The sequence below is a fragment of the Sciurus carolinensis genome, chromosome 7, assembly GCF_902686445.1.
Source record: "Sciurus carolinensis chromosome 7, mSciCar1.2, whole genome shotgun sequence".
Lineage (NCBI taxonomy): Eukaryota > Metazoa > Chordata > Mammalia > Rodentia > Sciuridae > Sciurus > Sciurus carolinensis.
In genome coordinates this window covers 121,764,544-121,786,764 of record NC_062219.1, presented here as the reverse complement: position 1 = coordinate 121,786,764, position 22,221 = coordinate 121,764,544, and the positions used below count along the sequence as shown (strand labels likewise).

The following is a 22,221-nucleotide window of genomic DNA, read 5'->3' as shown; positions in this document are numbered from 1 at the left end:
CTGGGTTCAATCCCCAGCACCACAAAAAAAAAATAAATAAATAAAAAGGACTCGGGGGTGTAGCTCAGTGGTAGAATCTCCCTGGGTTCAATCCCTAGTACAAAAAAAAAAAAAAAGTGTAATGGATAGAGGAAAAACAGGCAGAAAAAGTAACTGATCTCCCCCAATCTTCCCCAAAGTTGCATGGACAACACACACACACACAAATGCTTGCATGCACACACACATGCACATACAAATCTGCCATCAATTCTTTGGTAGCAGGAATTTGCCAGACTTTTCCTTCATCCCATCTGAGTTCTGAAACAAGACACTTCCTGTTTGTTTGATGGTGTCCAGATCTCGTGCATTAAAAATCTCAGGCTACTAAATGAATTTTTTTAATTAAATAACAATAGGTCAAATATTATGTCATTGCAAAAAAAAAAGTATTTGATCTATTGCTAGAAAATCAAGAGATTTGTGAAGACAGAATATGAGTTAGAATGATAAAAAGAACACTTAGAGTTTGTTATGCAGAAAGTTGGAGGCTACACAGTAAATGGAATGGAACCAGAAACACCTTTTGGTTAGAGAGGCACATGTGGGAATAGTGAAGCATAAGACTGTTAGTAACTTCAAAAATCTATGCCCAAAATACTAAGGCTCACTTTAGATAGATGTGAAACTCCACAGACCCTCATAGTTTATTGGAGGCATGATTAATGAATACAATTATCACTGATGGACATATCCACAAATTTCAATTTAAAATACGTAACACCATACCCAGACAGACCATAAGGAGCACATGAGGCAGAAAAAAATCAGGAAGATGTCGAAAAGGACATGTTGGTGTGGGTGGTTCCATATGATGTTATACTCTCACTTGATACTACTACAAATTTTTTAAGTATTTGAAAATATAGATATTTAAAACTCTGGAGCTCTTGAGACTATGAATGAAGAACTTGCTTAATTGGAAGTACAGAAGTAGGAAAAAATAAAATGGTACTTGATTTCTACTAGTTGAGATCTTTTTGAGAATAAGGCTAACCTAAATCATAGAAAGACACATAGAAACCAAAATTTTGTTTTTATTCAGTTTCTCTAATGTCCCAGTCACCAAAAACATCATGAGGAGGGATGTAGAGTGGGGTGTAGTGGGGCATGACACAATGAAGATTTCCTGGGGCAGCAATAATCACTATGGACTCAATGGACACCGTAATAATGACCATCCGTGAGGCTTCCCAGCAACCTCCACCTCCATGCCCCTCCCTAGATATGCACGGTCTGCCAGAGTGCATGGAGTGTCTGTTCCTCTCCTCCCTTCATCTATAGATGAAAGTTCCCTCTGCTCCATTGTGAATCTGTGCCCCTGGAGCATTCAGAACAAGGGAAGTTCACAGACTCCCTCCAGGTCTCTTGGTAAAATTACTTCAACCAGCAACTGAGGTGTCAGCTCCAGGGATTTCCCTAAAGGGCTGAAACCTGAGACAGCAAAGGTAGCTCTGGGCTCCTCCTAAATGGTTCCTTCCAGTAGTTCTCTTTAGCTCACTTTCTTTGCACAGTTCTCATCACTTCCCCATTCAGAAAAGTCACTTCTTGAGATTACCCTTGGAGGAGGATGACCATGAAGAAAGCTCTGATTCTGGGGGCCCTCACCCTGATGGCCATCATGAGTCCCTGTGGAGGTGAAGACATTGTGGGTGAGTGCACGGTTGAAGATTTAGGATTGTGAAAGAAAACTGAAAAACAAAACCTGACTGAGTTTGTTGTCCCATAGTAGTATATGAAACTGCACGCAGTTCCCCTGAATATGAATTGTTATACTTATTTTCCCTCCAAGAAACCAAAACCCCTAAAATCTAATCTTAGTTAGTAGACTAAACCCAATTCTACAATGTCCACCTCTCACTAAGTTATTCACGAAGGGCATTATTCTCTTTCTAACGTCAAAACCAAATAATATACTCTTGAGCATTGTTACAGCATTAATTTATGTTAACTCCTGAGATCCTAGAGATCTTTCTCCAGATATATTTCTTTCCTTTCACAGCAATTTATGAGCCTACTACTCCTCACTCACTTTAAACTCCTTCTCAAAGTGAATGTTAATTTCTTATTTTATCCATTTTCTTAGAATAACTAAGACCATAAATGTTTTGTGCCATATGGGAAATAGCATGTCACTTTTTGTTTGTTTGTTTCCAACATAATTTATATTTTCCAAGTTTGGGCTTTAGAGGCAAGGAGAATATATTTGACTGAAGATCATTAGAATTAGAAAAATTAAAATAGTTAGTAGAATGACATTGAGCAAGTCAATTCCTTATGCTGATCTTCACATTTCTCATGTGTATAATTAATTAATACACTATTCTAAGAAAATATACAATCAAATAAAATAAGCAATCAAATGTGTATTTTAAAGAGTAAAGAGTTCTATAAGTGCCAAGGTTTGGTATTATTATTACCATAAGTGTAACATCATGTTTGTTTGCCTCAGAAAACTGGGATAATGTGTGATGGAAAACCTAGGGACTTAAGGTTAGTCTCAGCTGGTCAGCCCAAACTCCAAGTCCTATCACATCTCATCAGCAAAGCAGTAGAAGGAGGACAAAAACAGATTAAATTACATCATTCTTTAACTTTCTCTGCTTTTCCATTCCATTTCTACAACACCTTCTGAATCTATGGCTCACCCATTACACTTCAGTCTCCTCTTTAGACCTTTACACTGCTATGTCATGGACATTGACAACAATTATTAAAATCTAACCTACCCCCCAAAAATCCAAGCAAAGTATAAGAAAAACAGAATGCAATGAAATCTTTAAAATATTTCCTAATCATGATTATTTAATTAATTTATTTATTTACCTAACAGATGTTACTGAATTCCTGACTATGTACCATGAAGTCTACTAAGTACTCGAGGAACAGAAGTGAATAAGACATAACATAACTAAGACGTGACAATTTGCATGAAAACAAATTTAATTTTTAGTTAATTAAGATATAAAAACTAGTGAATTTTTAAAACTTACCTCTCAACAAACTTGAAGATGGAAAAGACAGAAATGCGGACTTTGACATCAGACTATGCAAAATATGAAACCATGTGCTATTTGTTCCCCTCCCCAAATTCATATGTTGAAATCCTATCTTCCAAAGTGATGGTTTAGGAGATGGGGACTTTGAAAGGTTATTAGACTGAGACTAGTGCCCTTATAAAAGATTTCTAAGAATTCTCACTGACATTTTCTTTTCTTTTTTTCTTTCTTTTTGTTTTGTTTTGTTTTGGTTTGTTTGGTTTGGTTTGGTTTGGTTTGGTTTGAGACAGGGTCTCACTAAGTTGCTTAGGCCTTGCTAAGTTGCTGAGGCTGCTTTTGGACCTGTGATCCTCCTACCTCAGCCTCCTGAGTCACTTGTATTACAGGTGTACTCTCTTGTACCCAGCCTTACTTGTCCCTTCTGCTATGTGAAATTATAGTGAAAAGACGGACCTCTAGAAAATGGGCCCTCTGAAAGTCACATCTGCTGGTGTCTTGATCTGGGTTTTCCTAACCCCAAAGACTGAAAGAAATAAATTTCTGCTGTTTATAATTCAACCAGTTTATGGAATTTTGTTAAAACAACCCCAAATGAACTAAGATAGAAAAATAGGCATCTGGAGTGGGGTACTGATGTAACCAGTATGGAAACAGCTTTGGAACTGGAAAATGCATACAGGTTGCAAAGATTTTCTGCTGTGTGCTATCAAAACTCTACACCATCATGGACAGAATGATGGTGGGCCTCTTGTGGAGGCCCAAAAGGAAAAGAAAGCTATAAAAAGAGAGCCTGAATCTTTTAAGAAAATACCTAAATAATACCTAAGAATATCAAAGTAATCCTGAACAAAATGCTCGTAGATATTCAGAAGTAAAGTTCATTCTGATGAGGCCTCAGTTGGAAATGAAGAGTTTGTTATTTGAAACTGTGGTTAAGGTGATCTTTATTATGGCAAAGAATTTGACTGAATTGTGTTTGTATCCTAGTGTTTCGTGGAAGGTAGATCTTGTGGAAAATTAAATAGTTTATTTGGGTAAGGAAATTTCTAAGCATAGTGTTGGAGGTGCAACTTGGATTTTATTGGCTGTAGTATATGATAAATGACTTAAGATGGAGTTGATCATAAAAAAAATTAAGCAGAACTTTAAATTTTGGATAATTCTCAGTCTATGCATATTGTTAAAAATGAGAAGTCCTCTTTGGGAAAGAGCAGGGTATAGCCAAGGGACCATTTGATAAGGAGATTAGTGTGGATTAGTCATCTCAACCAAAGCCAGGTGTTAGTCTCAAGACAATGGGAAGATTAGTCAGCCATCTAAACAGAAACCAGGACCTATTCCAAGAAGAGTGACCTCAAATGCATTTCTGAGATCATTGGAGTTGCTACCCTCCATCACAGGCCTAGAGGGCAAGCACGCTGGAAACCATGAAGCCTCTGCAGAAAGCCCCAACAGGGCAACGCCCAGCAGATCCAGGGGAGCAGCACCCAGGCACAGAGTCAATACTTAGGCAGCTCCATCATACAGAACTGACATATGGGTGGAGCCTCCCAAAGCCATGGGATCAGTACCTTCTGAAGCTTTGTAGGCCCAAATACTATCATGTAGGTGACCAACAGGCATACTTGGCAGCAGTCACTGAGTCAATGGTGTGAGCAAAGGCCCACCACTCAGGCTGGATTGGAACTGCCATACAGTGGACTTGTGATGCTTGCCTGTAGCCTTGGGAACATCCGTGATAAGTGGAGTTAATGACCTTTTCATTGGTTGATGCAGAAGGAGCCTCTCCTCACGTAAGCAGCTGCATAATCTATGTAACCAAAAGCTTTGTGCACAATAAACAGATTTTGCTTCACCACCACCTCAAGCAAGTCCCTGGTGTCTATGTGTAGGTGATGCCGTCACCCTCATCCCTCGAAGGAAGAAACCCCGTTCAATACTACTAGGCAAGACCCACTCACCTACTCCCACCTCTAAGGACTTTGTGGTCAAAACCAAAATTATTTTCTGGCTGCAAGTTTTGGGACTTGATCAAGACCTGTCACTCCTTTCTGTTTTCCTATCTCTCCACTTTGGAACAGGAATGTCTATCCCATGCCTGCTCCACCCTTGAACTTTGGAAGCACACAATATGTTTCATTTCACAGGTTCATAACAGGAGAGCAACTTTCCTCAATATCTTGAATCAGGGATATCTGATTTAGATATTTGGATGGGAGTTTGGACTTTAGACTTTTAAGTTGATGCCAAAACAAGTCAAGACCTCTGAGACTGTTGAGATGGAATAAATGCATTTGGGAAAGACATGAATTTGGGAGTCCAGAAGTAGAATAATACAGGTTGTTTATAATATTTTGTTATAGCAGCCAAACAGAGTAGTACACTGCAATATTTGCAGCAGTTTCCTATGCCTTCTTGTTTATGAAGACTTTTTCCCTCTCTCTATATCCCACCTGCCCACTCTTATCTTCATACTCTGGAATGGTCATTCCCCAGCTGACCATGTCGGCACTTACGGCACAAATATCTACCAGACATATGGTGACTATGGCCAGTTTACGTACGAATTTGATGGAGACGAGCTGTTCTACGTGGACCTGGAGAAAAAGGAGACTGTGTGGAGGCAGCCTGAGTTTAGCAAGTTTGCGACATTTGAAGTTCAAAAGGCCCTGAGAAACCTTGTTGTGGTAAAAAAAAATTTGGACACCTTGATTAAAAATTCCAACTTTACACCTGCCACCAATGGTGAGTGTCCACGTTCTGCTTCTCTTCACTGCACCTACCTCACATTCCAGGCCTGATCTCTTCCTTCCACAGGGGTAGCTGCTCTTTCCATTACATCATAAATTCTTCCCCCTTTCTAGTACATGTATTGGCAAATACTTATCCACATCACATTCATTTAATCTTTAGATATTTCTCTGCTAGATTCCATGAGATGGCCCTTAAATTAGGATATTCCAAACTTCTTGGCCTAAGAAGTTCTAAGCTGGTTCTCTCTCCTCTCTCTCTCTCTCTCTCTCTCTCTCATACACACACACACACACACACACACGCGTTCATGTACACGTCCTGTGGATTCCCAAAGAGAGGGACGTGTTCTGCATTGCATAGTGAAATTTTATAGTGAACAAATAGAAGCAGTAACTGGTATAAAAATTATTCTAAAATGACAGAAAATATCTCTCATTAGTATCTGGGGAATACTAGGCTCCTCCAAAATGATTAAAAGTCTCAAGGCACAATTATCATAAATGCCAATAAGTGTGCTGTCTTCATTGTAGAAATCCCTGAAGTGGTGGTGTTTCCCAAATCTCCTGTGATCCTGGGCATTCCCAACACCCTCATCTGTCTAGTGGATAACATCTTTCCTCCTGTGATCAATATCACTTGGTTTTGCAATGGACATTTGGTTCCAGAAGGTATTTCTGAGACAACCTTCTATCCCAAGAGTGACCACTCCTTCCTCAAGTTCAGTTACCTCACTTTTCTCCCCTCTACTGAGGATTTCTATGACTGCAAGGTGGAACACTGGGGCCTGGAAGAGCCACTTCTCAAGCACTGGGGTATGTTTAAATCCCATCATCCTTTGTCTACCTTCCAATTCTATCTCCGACCTACATTGTCTCACCTTAACCCTTTAACCCCCACTGCCTCAACTTTATTCCCACAATTGCAAAGTTGTCTAAATGCTGACTTCACTCTTTCCAAAGTCTGGGTGTCTTGTGCATTTCCAAACACATGTACCATTTTCCCCACAGACACACACTGTCCTGTGACTATGTTTCTTTTTTCTCAGAACCTGAGGTTCCAACTCCCATGTCGGAACTGACAGAGACTGTCATCTGTGCCCTGGGGTTGGCTCTCGGCCTCATGGGTGTTGTGATGGGCACCATCCTCATCATCCGAGTCCTGCACTTCCGTGGTATTTCCAGCCACCACAGGACCTCAACCTAGAAAACAGGTAAGGACTCAAATATGTCATATCTGGAACAATGTCACTGGAGGTCGTGAAGCTGGGAGTGGAGGGTTGGCATCCTGTATACCTAAATGTGTTTGAAAAACTTCTGGGCTAATTGAAGAATGAGTTGACCATGGGACAGGGGCACAGGCCCCATCAACCTCATGCCGTCTGTTGTTTCAGGTAACCAAAATTTACAAGAAAGAAGAGGAATGGCTGACTGACTCTAGCTCTTCATGCAGGACTAGTTATATGACTTAGATCCACTTCCTGTTCTGGTTCATCATATGGCTCCTTCCATATCCTCATCCCTGCCCTGCTTGAGTGGAAGTTATGAAAAATTTTCCCTCAGAGATCACTTACTCTTATAAAATCTCCCAACTTAGTCTTCTATTCATTGCCTACCTTTTCACAGAGGGACAGTTCCCACCCACTTACCCACTTGACTTTTGCTCACCCTCATCCAAAATCTGTGTGAAATTTAAATAAATAAATCTTTCTGTGCTATCTTTGCTTGAGCATACTTTCCCTCTGTCTTTTTCCTAGAACTGATTTAAGTCATGCACAAGAATGGAAGAGTTTATGTTGAAATTTTAGCAGATTTCTCAGACCATTAGCTTCTTTTTTGGGTCATGTTAATAACACCACAGCCAAAGTATCAAAATGATATTATAGCATAATAAAAGTTTTTTTTTTCCATTCTATAGTTCCTTTTTGCTCTCACTCTTTCTTTACCCTTTTAGGTATCAGTGAGCTGGTGAATACTTTATAACTAAATGTAATATTTTTGTGAAAAAAAAAGCAAAGCTTAAGTTTTGAGTTTTCAGATAGAATTCTAAAAGCTATGGAAGAAACAAAAACCTGAACTGAAATATTTTTGAAGTTAAAAATTGGATTTTTGAGAACAAAAAATCAAAACATTTTCCATAAATGTTGTATTTGTGAAGATAGCAGAATGATGCAAGATGTCTGCTCCCATTTTTCACCATAGATGAGATGGAAGCTCTCTGGATTGGCCAGACAAAAGATAGAAGTGCGAACAAGAAAACATGAAAATGCTGTGGGTGTGTCCTAGAAAGTGCCCCATACATGGTTCCTTTTGTGGTTACATCAATGAAAAAAAATGAGAGAGGCAGTAGACAGCAGAGGCAGCTCGAGCCTCCTCTCCCATGGACACCACCATTTATATAGTATAAAAACAATTTAAATTCTCTCCATGCTCAAGCTCATAAATTGTCATTATTGACATTATAATTTAGGCTGTTTTATTATACAAAATGTTATGAATTTCCTGAACATGTAAATGACCCAATATTTTAAATGTATGCCCTTCAGTAACCTCAAAATAGGTCGTTGAGGGGATGGTGATTCTAACTCACAGCATTTTTACTAACAGACCTAATCTAGGTTCATGAGGTATATGCATATGGGCAGCATAAGGAAAAAATGCTGTATGTTTTGTTTACGGTTTTGTATACTGTCTTAAAATGAATGGGACTGCTTTTCTACTTGAGCCATGTTTAACCAAAGCAAAATTACCTAAGTAATGCAAAGTGTTAAAATACAGAATGAAGATATGAAAACAGGCATACTAATTCTAATTAGGAATGTAATTATGATGTTACATTTTTTATAATCCATGATTATGTTTACCACAAACATAAATCACTGATTTGAAAGAAATGCATAAATTTGTGGCAAAGTTTTGTAGTTACATGTTGCGCTCCCTGCCCGCAGAGAGACGAGACGCAAACCTGGTTCTTATGAGCTCTTTATTTTGCGCGCTTACTTTCTCCTAGTTCTTTCTTTGTTCCCCTCTTTGAGGAACTTACACTTCAATATCTATAGTACAGTAACCAATCAGCTTTTTCGCACGAGGGGAGAGCATTAACAGATACAGGCAGCAAAGGCAGGCATACAGTGGACCTGTACTGTCCATCAGGGAGCTTAGCCAATCCCTGGAACTTCCTCAAAATAATGTCAGTTGTTTGTGCAAAAGTTAACTGCTCTGGCTCACTGCCAGGCGCCATCTTAGCCTTGCCACACCTAGGGCCAGGGGTCCGGCCGAAACCCCGACAGTTCCCCCTTTTCTCTTTTAAAAAGAAAAGGAAAGCTTGGGATCGTGCCTGTCTTAGGCGGAGTGGTCAACTACCGTCCTTACTCGTTATTGGATAACTGCAGAGCATGCTACAGCTCCTGTCTTAGGTCGGTACGGGGGTTACCTTCTTCCTTACCCGTCTGGCTAGCGATCCAGCATCGTGAGCCATACTTGTGGGGAACTGCCGGCCTCTAGGGCAGCCATGGCCTGATGGAAAATGATACGATCTCTAGCTTGATTTTGGCGCATGCGCATGATAAAGTGTGTGAGGAAGACAACAGCAACAACCATGAACATACAAAAGGCTTCCATACCTGCCCATTGTTTTAAAAAACTGAAAGAAGAGGATAGCCAACTTAGCACTTCGGACATAGGGGCTACATTAACTCTAGTAGCATTGAGACTAACAATTTGAGATCTAAGAATAGCAGTAAGATTATCAAATGTATAAGACCAATTTGTTTGTAGCTGAGTAGACAAGATTCTAGACAAGTTTGCTGCATAGCTGAGGTTATGGTAAGCTACAGGTGTAACGCACAGTCCCGTCAGACGATAAATACATCCCACGTTTAACAGTTCTTGTAAGATGTCCATTTGTTCCTGAAGCAAGTCCACTCGCTGGTTTACTAAAAGAATCCCTGCTTTTAAGTGTTGATCCACTGTCTGCTGAGTAGATAAGGCAGTAGCAGTCTGTTAAACCACCTTATTGATTGTGGCTGCAGATAGTACAGATGTAGTTAAGGCTACAGCTGCTGCAGTGGCAGCTGCCGCTGATGCAACTATAGCAGTAATGACTGCTGCGGTGATTCCAAAATCTCTCCTATTTCTGGAAAGCAATACTGGCAATTCATCATCTGTAACAGAAACTGGTATGGGCAAGAAAGTAGGAACACACATTAAGTCTGCCAGCAGGAACCTAGAAGCATTTTAACATTGAGAGATAGCACAAATCTGAAGTACAATTGAGAGAAGCAGTTGTTTTGTTACATAGTTGAACTGTTCCTCCTAAGAGACTAAAAAGAGGTAGTAAGTTAGTTTATTCGTGGAAACACACAAACTGAGCCGTAGCTCCAGTAAAGTACTGAGTTACCCTTATTACCCAGAGTTAAAAAACCCCAAACAAAGAGACAAAGAGAAAGTTTATCTTTAGGGGACCTGAAGGTCTCCTCTATTCCCCCTTTTTGTTTATAAAGAGTATTTTTGAGGGTGAGATGTGTATGTTCAACAATACTTTGTTTTTGTGGGTTATAAGGTACATCTGTGGTTAGAGTTATTTTAATTTTAGTGAGGAATTGGTTCTTACCAATTTTAGTTTTTAAAGAAAAATTTAGACTTTATAATGTAGTACAATCTTTAACAGTTGCTTAACCATAATTGTATAAACCCCTATTTTTAAGACAATTGTTTTAAAGAATAAAACTTAATAGACACAAAGTTAAGAGTAAATTAGTGTTTTTAAGAAATCCTTGCCATTTTATTATGTTCTTTTACCATGTAGATTAAACTTTGGTTTATATTAACACATTAGTATTTCACCTTAGGAAAAATCTTAAATAGCTTTAGCTGTTTTACATACATACAACCAACTTAGTTACACACAGACTTGTTGAAACTTGTCCTTTGTTATACACAGACTTTTTTATCCAGAAACATTTCCTTTTACCTTTTACTAAATATATTTCTATACTTAGAACCTTTTATTTATTTATTTTTTTATTTTATTTTTCTATTTGTTGACCCCTTTTTGTTCACATTCTGAAACAACTCTTATGAAATTTTTGAATTTAGATAAATCACTCTATTTTAATAAGATTAAATATTTTGTTGTTTATAGTACTCTTAATTGAAACACAGTTGAAACTTTTGGGACCCTTTATATATAGAATTTCACTTGTTAGGACATAACTCTTAGTAACCTTGTTTTTAGTTTAGTGATGACACAAAGCAAGTTTAAACCCTTTTATTTACCATCCTATGAGAACACCAATAAGGTTTAAGTATGATACCCCATGGAATTTGAGGAGTTAAGAGTACCTGATGTTATTTAACAATTAGCATTTTAACTTTGTAAATTAATTAGACGTCTCTACAAACACATTTGAGTAATCCCATACATGTTAACTCCAATTTATTTATTTTATAAAAACCAAGATATCAGACAAGTGTCCTGAACAGGATCTGCTGCCTCTTTCCTGTTGAAGAAAAGTCCTAGAAGCAATTGATATTAGACATATTATTAACATCAATATTTTATTAGCTTAACCACCTAGAGAGTTGTGAGTTATTTTTTAAAGACATTTTACTTTTATTAGTTTACCCAATTTAAATTGAACCTTTTTAAATCACGTGAATAAAAGTATTTGGATCCATTTTTAAATTTTAATTTTAAGAGTGCTCAGTATTGACGCAGACAAAACATGACATTAGACAGTACAACATAACACATAACACAAAATCAAAGGCCTTGTAACTTTATAGGTAAATGTTCATTGCAATGAAACAGCTGTTCAAAAACTTTAGTTGAATAAAAAATAGAACTGATCAAAAAGAAAAAAAAATCATTAACCTAGGTATGCAGGATCAAAATTATGAGCTCAAAAATACAGCATTAAAGAAAAAACAAAACAAAACAAGAATCCTGAAGAATAAGTTAGTTTTGTGTAGCGGCCCAGGAGTTTAAAACGGACACTTTTTTTCTTCTTTTCTTCTTATCTTTAGGTTACCCCCCTTTTCTCCTTGAGACGCTGTAGTTACATTCCAATGTGGCAGGGGGAGGGAGGATCACCCAGGACTTTTTAACCCTTTTTTACCTGGTTGAGAAATCAGGTTAGGTTTGAATGCAGAAAATTATGAAACAATTATCTCCCAATACTTGTGGGGACTATGGCTACTATTTTATGTTCCCACTGTGGAACATTCCATGACTTTTTAGCAACTTCCTAAGAGGCTGTTGCATTCTAGTTTTAGACAGTTTTGTTCCTATGATTAAATTTTACAGCACTAAGAGCTTCAAGCACACAAACAAGCCACACAACAAACACAAAAATAACACACCACACACACAGTTTGGTACCACTTCATAAATTGAAACTAACTAATTTTACCGGGCAATGAACCTGCCTTCTGTGAACTTTTACCGGGCTTAAAGCCTATTAATTTTTTCTCTGCTACCAGGCTTAAAGCCTATTAATTTTTCTTTGCTACCGGGCTTAAAGCCTATTAATTTTTCTCTGCTACCGGGCTTAAAGCCTATTAATATTTCTCTGCTACTGGGCTTAAAGCCTATTAATATTTCTCTGCTACCGGGCTTAAAGCCTATTAATATTTCTCTGCTACCGGGCTTAAAGCCTATTAATATTTCTCTGCTACCGGGCTTAAAGCCTATTAATATTTCTCTGCTACCGGGCTTAAAGCCTATTAATATTTCTCTGCTACCGGGCTTAAAGCCTATTAATATTTCTCTGCTACCGGGCTTAAAGCCTATTAATATTTCTCTGCTACCGGGCTTAAAGCCTATTAATATTTCTCTGCTACCGGGCTTAAAGCCTATTAATATTTCTCTGCTACCGGGCTTAAAGCCTATTAATATTTCTCTGCTACCGGGCTTAAAGCCTATTAATATTTCTCTGTTACCGGGCTTAAAGCCTATTAATATTTCTCTGTTACCGGGCTTAAAGCCTATTAATATTTCTCTGCTACCGGGCTTAAAGCCTATTAATATTTCTCTGCTACCGGGCTTAAAGCCTATTAATATTTCTCTGTTACCGGGCTTAAAGCCTATTAATATTTCTCTGTTACCGGGCTTAAAGCCTATTAATATTTCTCTGTTACCGGGCTTAAAGCCTATTAATATTTCTCTGCTACCGGGCTTAAAGCCTATTAATATTTCTCTGTTACCGGGCTTAAAGCCTATTAATATTTCTCTGCTACCGGGCTTAAAGCCTATTAATATTTCTCTGTTACCGGGCTTAAAGCCTATTAATATTTCTCTGCTACCGGGCTGAAAGCCTATTAATATTTCTCTGTTACCGGGCTTTCTAGCCTTACTTACTTTATTACTTTATTGCTTTATTATTTTATTACTTTATTACTTACCACTTAACTTACCCTTGTCTGTGAAAATTTATTGTTCTTTAATTCCCGGGTTTCGGCACCACTTGTTGCGCTCCCTGCCCGCAGAGAGACGAGACGCAAACCTGGTTCTTATGAGCTCTTTATTTTGCGCGCTTACTTTCTCCTAGTTCTTTCTTTGTTCCCCTCTTTGAGGAACTTACACTTCAATATCTATAGTACAGTAACCAATCAGCATTTTCACACGAGGGGAGAGCATTAACAGATACAGGCAGCAAAGGCAGGCATACAGTGGACCTGTACTGTCCATCAGGGAGCTTAGCCAATCCCTGGAACTTCCTCAAAATAATGTCAGTTGTTTGTGCAAAAGTTAACTGCTCTGGCTCACTGCCAGGCGCCATCTTAGCCTTGCCACACCTAGGGCCAGGGGTCCGGCCGAAACCCCGACAGTTACAAAACATACAAAAATCAAAGAATGCACAAAATTAATGTTTATTCCACTTTTGTGTCATATTTCTGGATCCTTCACCAATGTTACATGAGGAAAAAAACAAAAGTAAAACAAATGGAAAACTGGAATCAGAATCATTAGTGTTACCAAGTAGGGAAACAAATAAATTAAAATCTAGCGGCCATCAGCAAGAGTGCAGCAAAGATAATGCTGTCAAAAGAAACAAAGAAAATTGCTAGAAAAAATGTATTCATCATACTCTTTCAAACCAGCAAAATATGCCCCTGCATACAGTGAAATAAACTCAATTTTTTTCCTATAAAGGTATAGAAATGCAAGTTCTGAATATTGTGGATGAGTAAAACATATTTGTAATGGTAATTCTACTAAGCTAATACAAAATGGGCCAGGAACACATTTATGGATTCTGAGGATTATATTGACTGTAATTCTTTGATTGGGATAGTGGACACTCTAAGAAAAAATTTTTAAAAATGAACATAGGAGTACAAGACAAAGACAAATGAGACTTCTCTTATATCTTAGCAACATTTAGATGGAATCAAATTTAAATGCAGTTCACTCTGCTTTTGAAGAGGATTTGGTTCAGCTCCCAAATCTTGATTGCTTGAGGCAGTCTTCTATGAGAACACTTGTCTTCTTAAACAACAAACCTATTTTTTAATGGTAGAGCTGCTCTTAGTAGCTGTGCCTTCATGAGACTGATAACCAATCGCTCTTTCCTTGTACACTCCCCTATACGTCTAACAGCCTCTCTCTTTTCACATTCAGTAGTCCATGTTGCTATCTGATCACCTTTAGCTCTAACATTAACAACAGCTCTACATACATGATCACTGTAGTCATCAAAAGATTCTCCAATAAGGCACAGCAGTGTCTTTAGCCAAAAGTGATCAAGGTCACTTCATCTTTGCTGTTTGTTCAGTGTAATGAGCCATCTTCCACCCAATTTGTTTATCTCATCTTCCCATATAGGCTCAATATCATCCTTAAAAATTGACTAGTCAAAACCAGGCATTAAATTACTAGACAACTGGCTATGGTGTATAGAGCCCAAAAGTCTTCAACTGTATCAAACCTAGAGATCAGTAGAAGGTTTGCTTGCCAAGTTTTACTTTTATCATTTTTAAAAAACAGAGTGCCCATCTATTCGGTAGAGGATGTTTCATATAGTATTCTGGGTTAGCAGCTTCCTGATGAGATTCTGTTTTCTCCTCTTCTGAAGGCAGGGGATTAGAAGTAGGGGTGGTTTCCAGTTCCACAGTCTCCATCCTCAATGGGTCTCCTCAGTGATGTTTGAGGTTAAGGTACAAATGCCAAACTTAGTCCTGAAACTGGAAGTGGCAGGTCTCGTATGTGACACAAATCAAGACAAGAGGGAAGAGGTGAGTACTTCATGGAAAAGCAAAAAACTTATAAAGAAACAAAAAAAGAGGGAAGTGGTATCATAAGTTACTAAAAAGTTGGAAAGCAGAATTTAAAAATGATAAATATGACTTTGGTATCCTGTGACCTGTTTGGTATCTTCTGATCTGTTTGGATCTGATTTCATTCCTGCAGATATTCATTTTTAAAAGCATGAATGTTAAATTGTAATTTTGGGCAACTTCACCAGAATCATTTTCTTTTGAAAATACTGACAAAAAGAACAAACAAATAATTTGGATCTAAATAAATTGTCTTCTCTTGTGTTGTAAAATTGTGAAAAAATAAAAGGTATCTTGCAGGTATTGACAGGAATACCAAAGGGGTTGATCAGTTACTCCTATGCTTCTAGACTCTGTTTAAGGATTCTGTTAACTATGTAAAAGACACAACATGGGCTCTCAGATAAGCAATGGAGGACAACAGTTTTAACAACTCCATCATATTCAGAAGTTAGATTAATTTCTTGCTTTTCTCAACTTACAAAGGAATAAATGTTACTGGAAACCTATTACTTTTTTAAGCTAAGAAATTATATTAGAAAAAAGTGTAGTTGAGGGGATAAATTAAGTATAGGTCCACATTCTTGGTAAAATGTGAAGCGCAGTGTGTGAAGTCATCCTTATTTAGCAGAATCATACTAGGTTGAACCATGGGACGCAGATGCTTGGCTTCTAGGAACTACCGGGAAGCATGTGGCACTGCAAGGGAGTGGTTCCCTGTCTCCTTCGGGAATATTCCCCCTTAAGAGAATGGCTCCCCTAACTCCACCCTATTGGGTCCATCTCAGAAGCAGCTCCTCCCGGTCCTTGCCCCCTTTACCTGTATGTTATAAATAAAAGAGAGTTGGGCAAGCTGTTGTTATAAGAGGCCAGAGCTGGTATGGCCAGACTCCTCATGCCCCGTCTCATTTAAAAAGAATATTGGCTCGTGTGTGTATATTGAGCAGATAAGTTTTTTGGGTAATTGAGTGATATACAGCCAACCTCATCCTCCAGCAGTTAAACCCTTTTCTCATCCATGCGGGGTATAGAAGAGAGGCCCCCCACAGTGCAGCACATCTCTCTTTTGCAGTTAGCCTGCCCTTACTGACCACACACAGATAACTCATCTTAAACTGGGTTCCACTGTCTAAGATAGTGGGTAGAGGTGGCTTAATTGGGAACAAGAATGATGGAAAAGGATGGTGAAAGGATAAAGGAAGGGGAAAAACACACAAAGTAGGGATGTGTGGTTAAAATTACTACTCTGGGCAATGGAGATGATTTCACTGCACAGCAGGCACAACACCCTCCCTAACTGTCACCTAAAGGGCCAAAGTTATTGTCTTCTATCCCATTGGTTGAGGATTCCCTCCAGGGGCACTGATACCCCTGAGTTCCTAGGCTACACTTTAACAAAGACCTTCTAAGCTCCTTTATCACTGAAGATGCTCTGAGTAGCAGAACAAGATGTGCTTGGAGTCTGAATTTCCTCATAACATCCCACAGCAACTGCCACTGAAGTCACATTTGGACTCAGTGCTATGGCGGGGGTACCATATTCCACAGTTTGCATTGCAAAGATCCAATGACAAACCTCATTGAACCTATTGTATCATTGAGTCTTCACACTTATGGATGATTATAATCGTTATAAAAGACCTAATAAAGAAGGCAGTTAGAGCATATTCCAATCCCTGATAGTCCCAACTTGTTGGTATTCATCTTCTCCCCGCTATACTGCACGTACGGGCTTCCCTCACTCTGGGCCAGCATCCAAACTGTCCAGTTGGTTCCCTGATGGGGAACCACAGGTGTCATGGCCTCAGTCGCCTCACCTTCCGATCACTGTTTTCTTATATCTAGTTTATCATATTTTTCTGGCTCTTTTAAAGCCATTTTATCTTTAATCTTCAGTAACTGGATTCAAATGTTTCTGGTGGTGGTTTTATTTTATTTCTGGGGTTCACTGAGCTTCTTTAGTTTGTAAATTTATATATTTGAATATGAATTTATTTCTTTTTCAAGTGCAGTTGATGAAACTAATCTCTCTCCTCTTCTTTGGGATGCCAGTGACATGAACCTTAGACCCTTTGATGTGCCACAGGTCTCTGAATCCCTGTTCATTTCTTTACTATTCCTTTTGTTTTTCAAATTTTATACCCTATATTCAACCATCTTCAAATTCATTTGCACTTTCACCTGTCATTTTTATTGTGCTATTGAATCCATCAGTGAATTCTTATTTCACTTATGTCATTTTTCTAATTCCAAAGTCTTTTGTTGGAGGGTACTGGGGATTAAACCCAGGGGCACTTAACCACTAGCCATATCCCCAGTCGGTTTTTTATTTTTTAGAGACAGAATCTCGTTAACTTGCTAAGGGCCTCACTAAATTATTGAGGCTGCTTTGAACTTATGATCCTCCTGTCTCAGCCTCCCAAGCCACTGGAATTACAGGCATGTGCCACCACACCCAGCTCCATTTTTTTTTTTAACATGGTGTGTTTCACTGCTGAAAACTTCTAGCTGAGAAGTGATCACATTTCCCCAGGATTGTGTGCCAAATAAATTCAGATTATATTCTGCACATTTTGAACATATATTGTGGGCATATGTTCTCTTAATGCTTCTCAAAAATGTTGAAATTTTTGCTTTAGCAGGCAACTAACTTCATCAGGTTTAGAAGGCAAACTCTGTCTCCCCTCTGTGGGCAGTAGTTCTGATGCCAGTACAGCGTCTCAATCCTTTGCAATGTTACTCTGTGCCTGCCCTGGGCATGTGCCACCCAATGTTCAGTCTGGCACTTGGGCAGTGGTTTATTACATAGTCCAGCACCTAATGCCTTTGGTGAACTAGAGGAAGACTGTGCCACTCAGGTGCAGCTTGGGGAATCTGGGACTCCCAAGAGTTATGATGAAGCACTTACAGAATGGCTCCTCTGTGAGATTTCTCCCACACACTCCAGTTCCCATAGGTCCCTTTAACAGTTTCTCAGTCCAGAAAGATGGGCTTCTCTCAGAGCAGTTTCCAGTACTGTTATATGATTCCACACAACAAGAGCAGCTTTTGAGGCAAAATGGCAAAATAGAGAAAGAATAATGTGAAATAACCCCACGCTCCTTAAGTCACAGTTCTTATGGTCATAAAATGGGTTTTTCTCTCAGGATTTTGAATGTCTCCACCATTGCACCTTAGTGCAGCTTCATGATTTTGGCCATGCCTAGGACAGAGCTAGAATAGAAAAAATAAATAACAAAAAGGTATATCTCCCAAATGCTTTCTCTAGCTTTCAAAAACCCCCTTTCCAATCTTCTGGCTACAAACAGAGAATGCCTCTTGGAGTTTCTTCTGTCTGCTCCATGACTACAGTTTCCTCAAAGCCAGGAGAGAAAAAGAGGAAAGAACCCCAAACCTATTCAAGTTCAACTTACCTCCTGCTGCTGTTTACTTTTCAAAGTCCACAGATGGCCGCTTTACACATTCTATTCAATATTTCTCATTCTAATTACTAAGAGAAATAAACTATAGTAGGCTATGTTCCAACTTAACCCAGTACAAAAAAGATTCTCAGCATTCTTGTTAAAAGATGGTTTAGATGGTTGTAGGATTCTAGATTTGTCTTGGGGCCGGGGAGGTTCTTGGTGCATTTTAAAGATATCTTTCCATTGTTTTCTGGATTCTATACTTTCTGTTGAAAGTTAGCCTTAACTCATCCTTATTTGAAGATAATGCACTTTTTTCTTTGGTCAATTGAAAGATTTTCCTTTTATCTTTGGTTTGCAGCAAATTATTCATGCTGTTTCCAGGCATAGTTTTCTTTGCCTCTTATGTTTTCTGCTGTTTTATTGTATGCTAATATATTATATTGAGTTTGGTGTCATCTGACTAAGATTGGGGTTAATGCTTTAGATTAATGTATACAGATTTTGTTTTATTACCTAATATGAGCCAGATAATATTCCAAGTTAGAGAGGTAGTGTTTTAAAAGATAAACAAGGTCCCCACTATCAAAAAATCAGATAAATGTTTAATATTTATCATATAGTAATGAATGCTCCCTAAAGGAAAAAAAAAGTGAGAGAGTTATTAGGAATGGCCATTTTCAAACATACTATCTGAACTGAGACTTGAATGACAAGAAACATCCAACTATTCAAAATCTATAGCAAACCACTTCAGTCAGCAAGAACAGTAAGTGCAGATCACCAAAGTCGGGACCAATTTTCACAAGTGAGAGCTACAAAGAGGGAGACAGTATAGTTAATTGGGAGACAAAAAGAATGCTACGTCATGAATGAGCAAAATCATAGAGAAGAGAAAGACATATCAAGGGAAAGTTACTTGGATTTCTCAGTTATTTTCTGAAAATTCCCTGGCCACAGCTGACTGAAAGGGACATTATGGTAATGCTGACTTTTCTCCACCGAAACCAGAACTTATGGTTTGAGAGATAAAGAAGGAATAAGGCCATCATTCCATAAAGAAAACAAGTCATAAAAATATCTTAAAATAGAGCATAAGAGACAGGCAAGTCAATTATTTCTCATAAAGAATTATACCTAAGTTAATATTCTGTGAGTTTGAAAGATAAGATTTACTTGAATTCGTTGTTTTGTTTTGTTGTAGTTATTACTGTTACATGAAGTAGAAAAGGCCTGTTGGGCCTAAAAGTGATTTGCACATCATCTATTCTGTAACAATACCACCCCTCATAATCTCCATAGAGGAAGATTCAATCTGGAAATTACTTATGTTACTAATAGAAGTGAAAAAAATTTTAAGAGTGCCCTATTCCTATACAGTAGTGGATTGACATAATGCACTTCTCAACCTCTTCCAGCACATCGGTCCTGACTTCAGAAAGTGCAACACTAAAGAGGACATTTCCTAGGTAACCTTTGATGTCATTTAGGTTTGACTAATCAGAAGCATTCTGGTGAGAGTAGGACATGATTAAGTATTCTTTCAACTGAAAAGGTACCTTATTTTTCAGAATGAGGAGAGATCTTTATATCTGATAACTCACTTTAGGGATGTAAAGAGGCAACACAGAGTGAGTCCACTTTACCAGTGCAAATTGACCAAAGCAGCTCACTAAATGGAGGGGCTTCCCCATGTGGCTGTTCCAACAAATGTGGTTCCCTGGTTAAAGAAGAGGTAGTGGCTTCCTCCTTTGCCTTATTCGGTTCCTTCTATTCCCCTGGTAATTCCTTAAGCTATATTTAGCCTTGTAATAAACTCTTACCTTCTTAAAATCAGCTAAAGAAAATTTTGCTCTATAGCTATTCTTTTATCAATATTTTATTAATATCTATCAGTTGAATAGAAGAGAAAATCCTTGATGACAATTCAACTTCCTCTTCTGCAATACCTATGACTTTGAACTCCTTTGTTGAGCATCATATTTAAGAACATGGTTTTGAGGTTCGTGTCTCTATCAGTGAATGGAAGACTTGAGCGACACTGAAGAATTAGCTATCTTCTGAGTCCATATAAAATTTAAATTTTTAGTAATGAATAGGATATCTTAGAGAACCCCCTTCTTAACATCTTTACTCTGGTTAATAGAAATCGGAATTTTTCTCTTGCCTCTGGCATAATCAAGAAAAAGCCCTGGAGTAAGAACTTCAAAATAGGTCAATTTTGAACGAAACAAGAATGGCAGCTATAGCAACATACTCTTGGTAGTTTACTGGATGTCCCTCCGAAAGATACATAGTTAAAAAGGGAGACGAAGCTATAATCGCAGAAAAGGAACGCCAAAACTATCTTTTAAACAGAGAGTATAAATGTGATACAGGAAATGCAAAAAATTCTAAAGATGGCTTATGAGATTTATAAGATTAGCAAAATTATTAACTTCAAGATCTTATATGATGAAGCATTCTACTTCTGTTGAAAACATGATATTAAGTTTTTTGTTGGTTTGTTTTTTCTTCCTACCCGGGATTGAACCCAGGGGCACTTAACCGCTGAGCTTTATATTTTCTTTAGATACAGCGTCTCACTAAGTTGCTTGGGGCTTTGCTAAATTGCTGAGGCTGGCTTTGAACGCGCGATCCTCCTGCCTCAGCCTCCCAAATCGCTGGGATTACAGGAGTATTGAAGATTTTTAAAATAACATTATTGCAGTCAGTTCCGACAGAGAGGGTGGTGAGAAACAGAGCGCGGCCTGCTCCCCGGGATCCTCTGGGGCCCTCCGCCCCAGGCCTGCTGGTGAGCTGGGGGACCCGAACCCAGGTAGCGGCCTCTGCTCTGCAGAGCTCGGAGCTCCCGCCGCGCCTGCGCACTGGCTGGCCCAGACCATGACGGACCGGCGAGCCTATCCTGGTACCTGGGCGACCTGATGGCGGCGGCGACCTGTTGGACCCGGACCCCGCGGGCTGCCGGGTCTCCTGGCCCAATCCTGCCCTTCTCAGCGGAAGCCGCCGCTGAGGACGTGGCGCCGTGGGTGGCGGCGGGAGGGATTGGAGAAGAATGGCGGCTCCCGAATGCCTCGGAGGACCGCGGGGGCTTCCAGGGCCAAGAGGGCGAGAGGACGCCCGAAGCTTGGCCACGGGTTGCACAGCGCAGCCGGCAGACCAGGGCCCTCCGAGACCCACCGGCTCCTGAGACCGCACCCTGTCCGCCCAGGCGAACAGCGGCCTTAACCGCCCTGGACGGAGAGCGGTGCCCGGATGCGGACGGGCGGAACGGGAGGCCGGGCGCTGGGGTTCCTTCTGCCCAGAGCCCGCGGAGGAGCCGGCCGCGTGCGACCCCGGGGAACGCCCTCCACCCTGCGGGAGGGTTTGCCGGCGTTGGCGGAGGGTCTGGGTAGGTCATGAAAAAGCGGCTCTCAGTTTCCCGCGACCTTTCAAAGCGTGTGCTGCATCTGGACGTTCCAGATGTAAAAGGTTGCCTGACATTCGATGGAGTTAGCGAATAACGTCCGTTAATGCCCATTTTTTTTTTTTTTTTTAATGAGAAATGTCTTCTGAAAGTGACTTTGAAATGGAGTTGTTAGACCCCCTCTAGGAGTGACGCGTTTCCAGGTTGGTTCAGTGGGTTAGAGGACATGGAGAAGACCAACGGTGAGAAGGAGGAGGTCCTGTGCCAGTCTGGTTATACTTAAAAGACATATAATAACCATTGTTTTGTGTGTGCATTTTGTTCCTCATTACTGTGTATATAGT

At 39.4% G+C, this 22,221-nt stretch overlaps 1 protein-coding gene and 1 pseudogene across 1 annotated transcript; one reads left to right on the top strand and one right to left on the bottom strand.

The window, feature by feature from the left end:
• The first annotated feature begins 1,563 nt into the window (after nucleotides 1–1,563).
• On the top strand, nucleotides 1,564–7,669 carry LOC124988919 (HLA class II histocompatibility antigen, DQ alpha 2 chain-like). The gene is made up of 5 exons (XM_047558748.1): nucleotides 1,564–1,691; nucleotides 5,535–5,783; nucleotides 6,323–6,604; nucleotides 6,838–7,002; nucleotides 7,183–7,669. The coding sequence occupies exons 1-4, from the start codon at nucleotides 1,610–1,612 to the stop codon at nucleotides 6,993–6,995; spliced, it is 771 nt and encodes a 256-aa protein (XP_047414704.1). The 5' UTR covers nucleotides 1,564–1,609; the 3' UTR covers nucleotides 6,996–7,002; nucleotides 7,183–7,669.
• Nucleotides 7,670–14,280: 6,611 nt separating this feature from the next.
• LOC124989704 (eukaryotic translation initiation factor 4E-like) lies at nucleotides 14,281–14,911 on the bottom strand (annotated as a pseudogene).
• Between the last annotated feature and the right edge of the window lie 7,310 nt (nucleotides 14,912–22,221).

Coding starts and splice junctions, on each gene's coding strand:
- LOC124988919 (XM_047558748.1), top strand. CDS start 1,610: ATGACCATGAAGAAAGCTCTGATTCTGGGGGCCCTCACCCTGATGGCC. Junction 1,692..5,534: donor TGGAGGTGAAGACATTGTGG/GTGAGTGCACGG, acceptor GTCATTCCCCAG/CTGACCATGTCGGCACTTAC. Junction 5,784..6,322: donor CTTTACACCTGCCACCAATG/GTGAGTGTCCAC, acceptor TCTTCATTGTAG/AAATCCCTGAAGTGGTGGTG.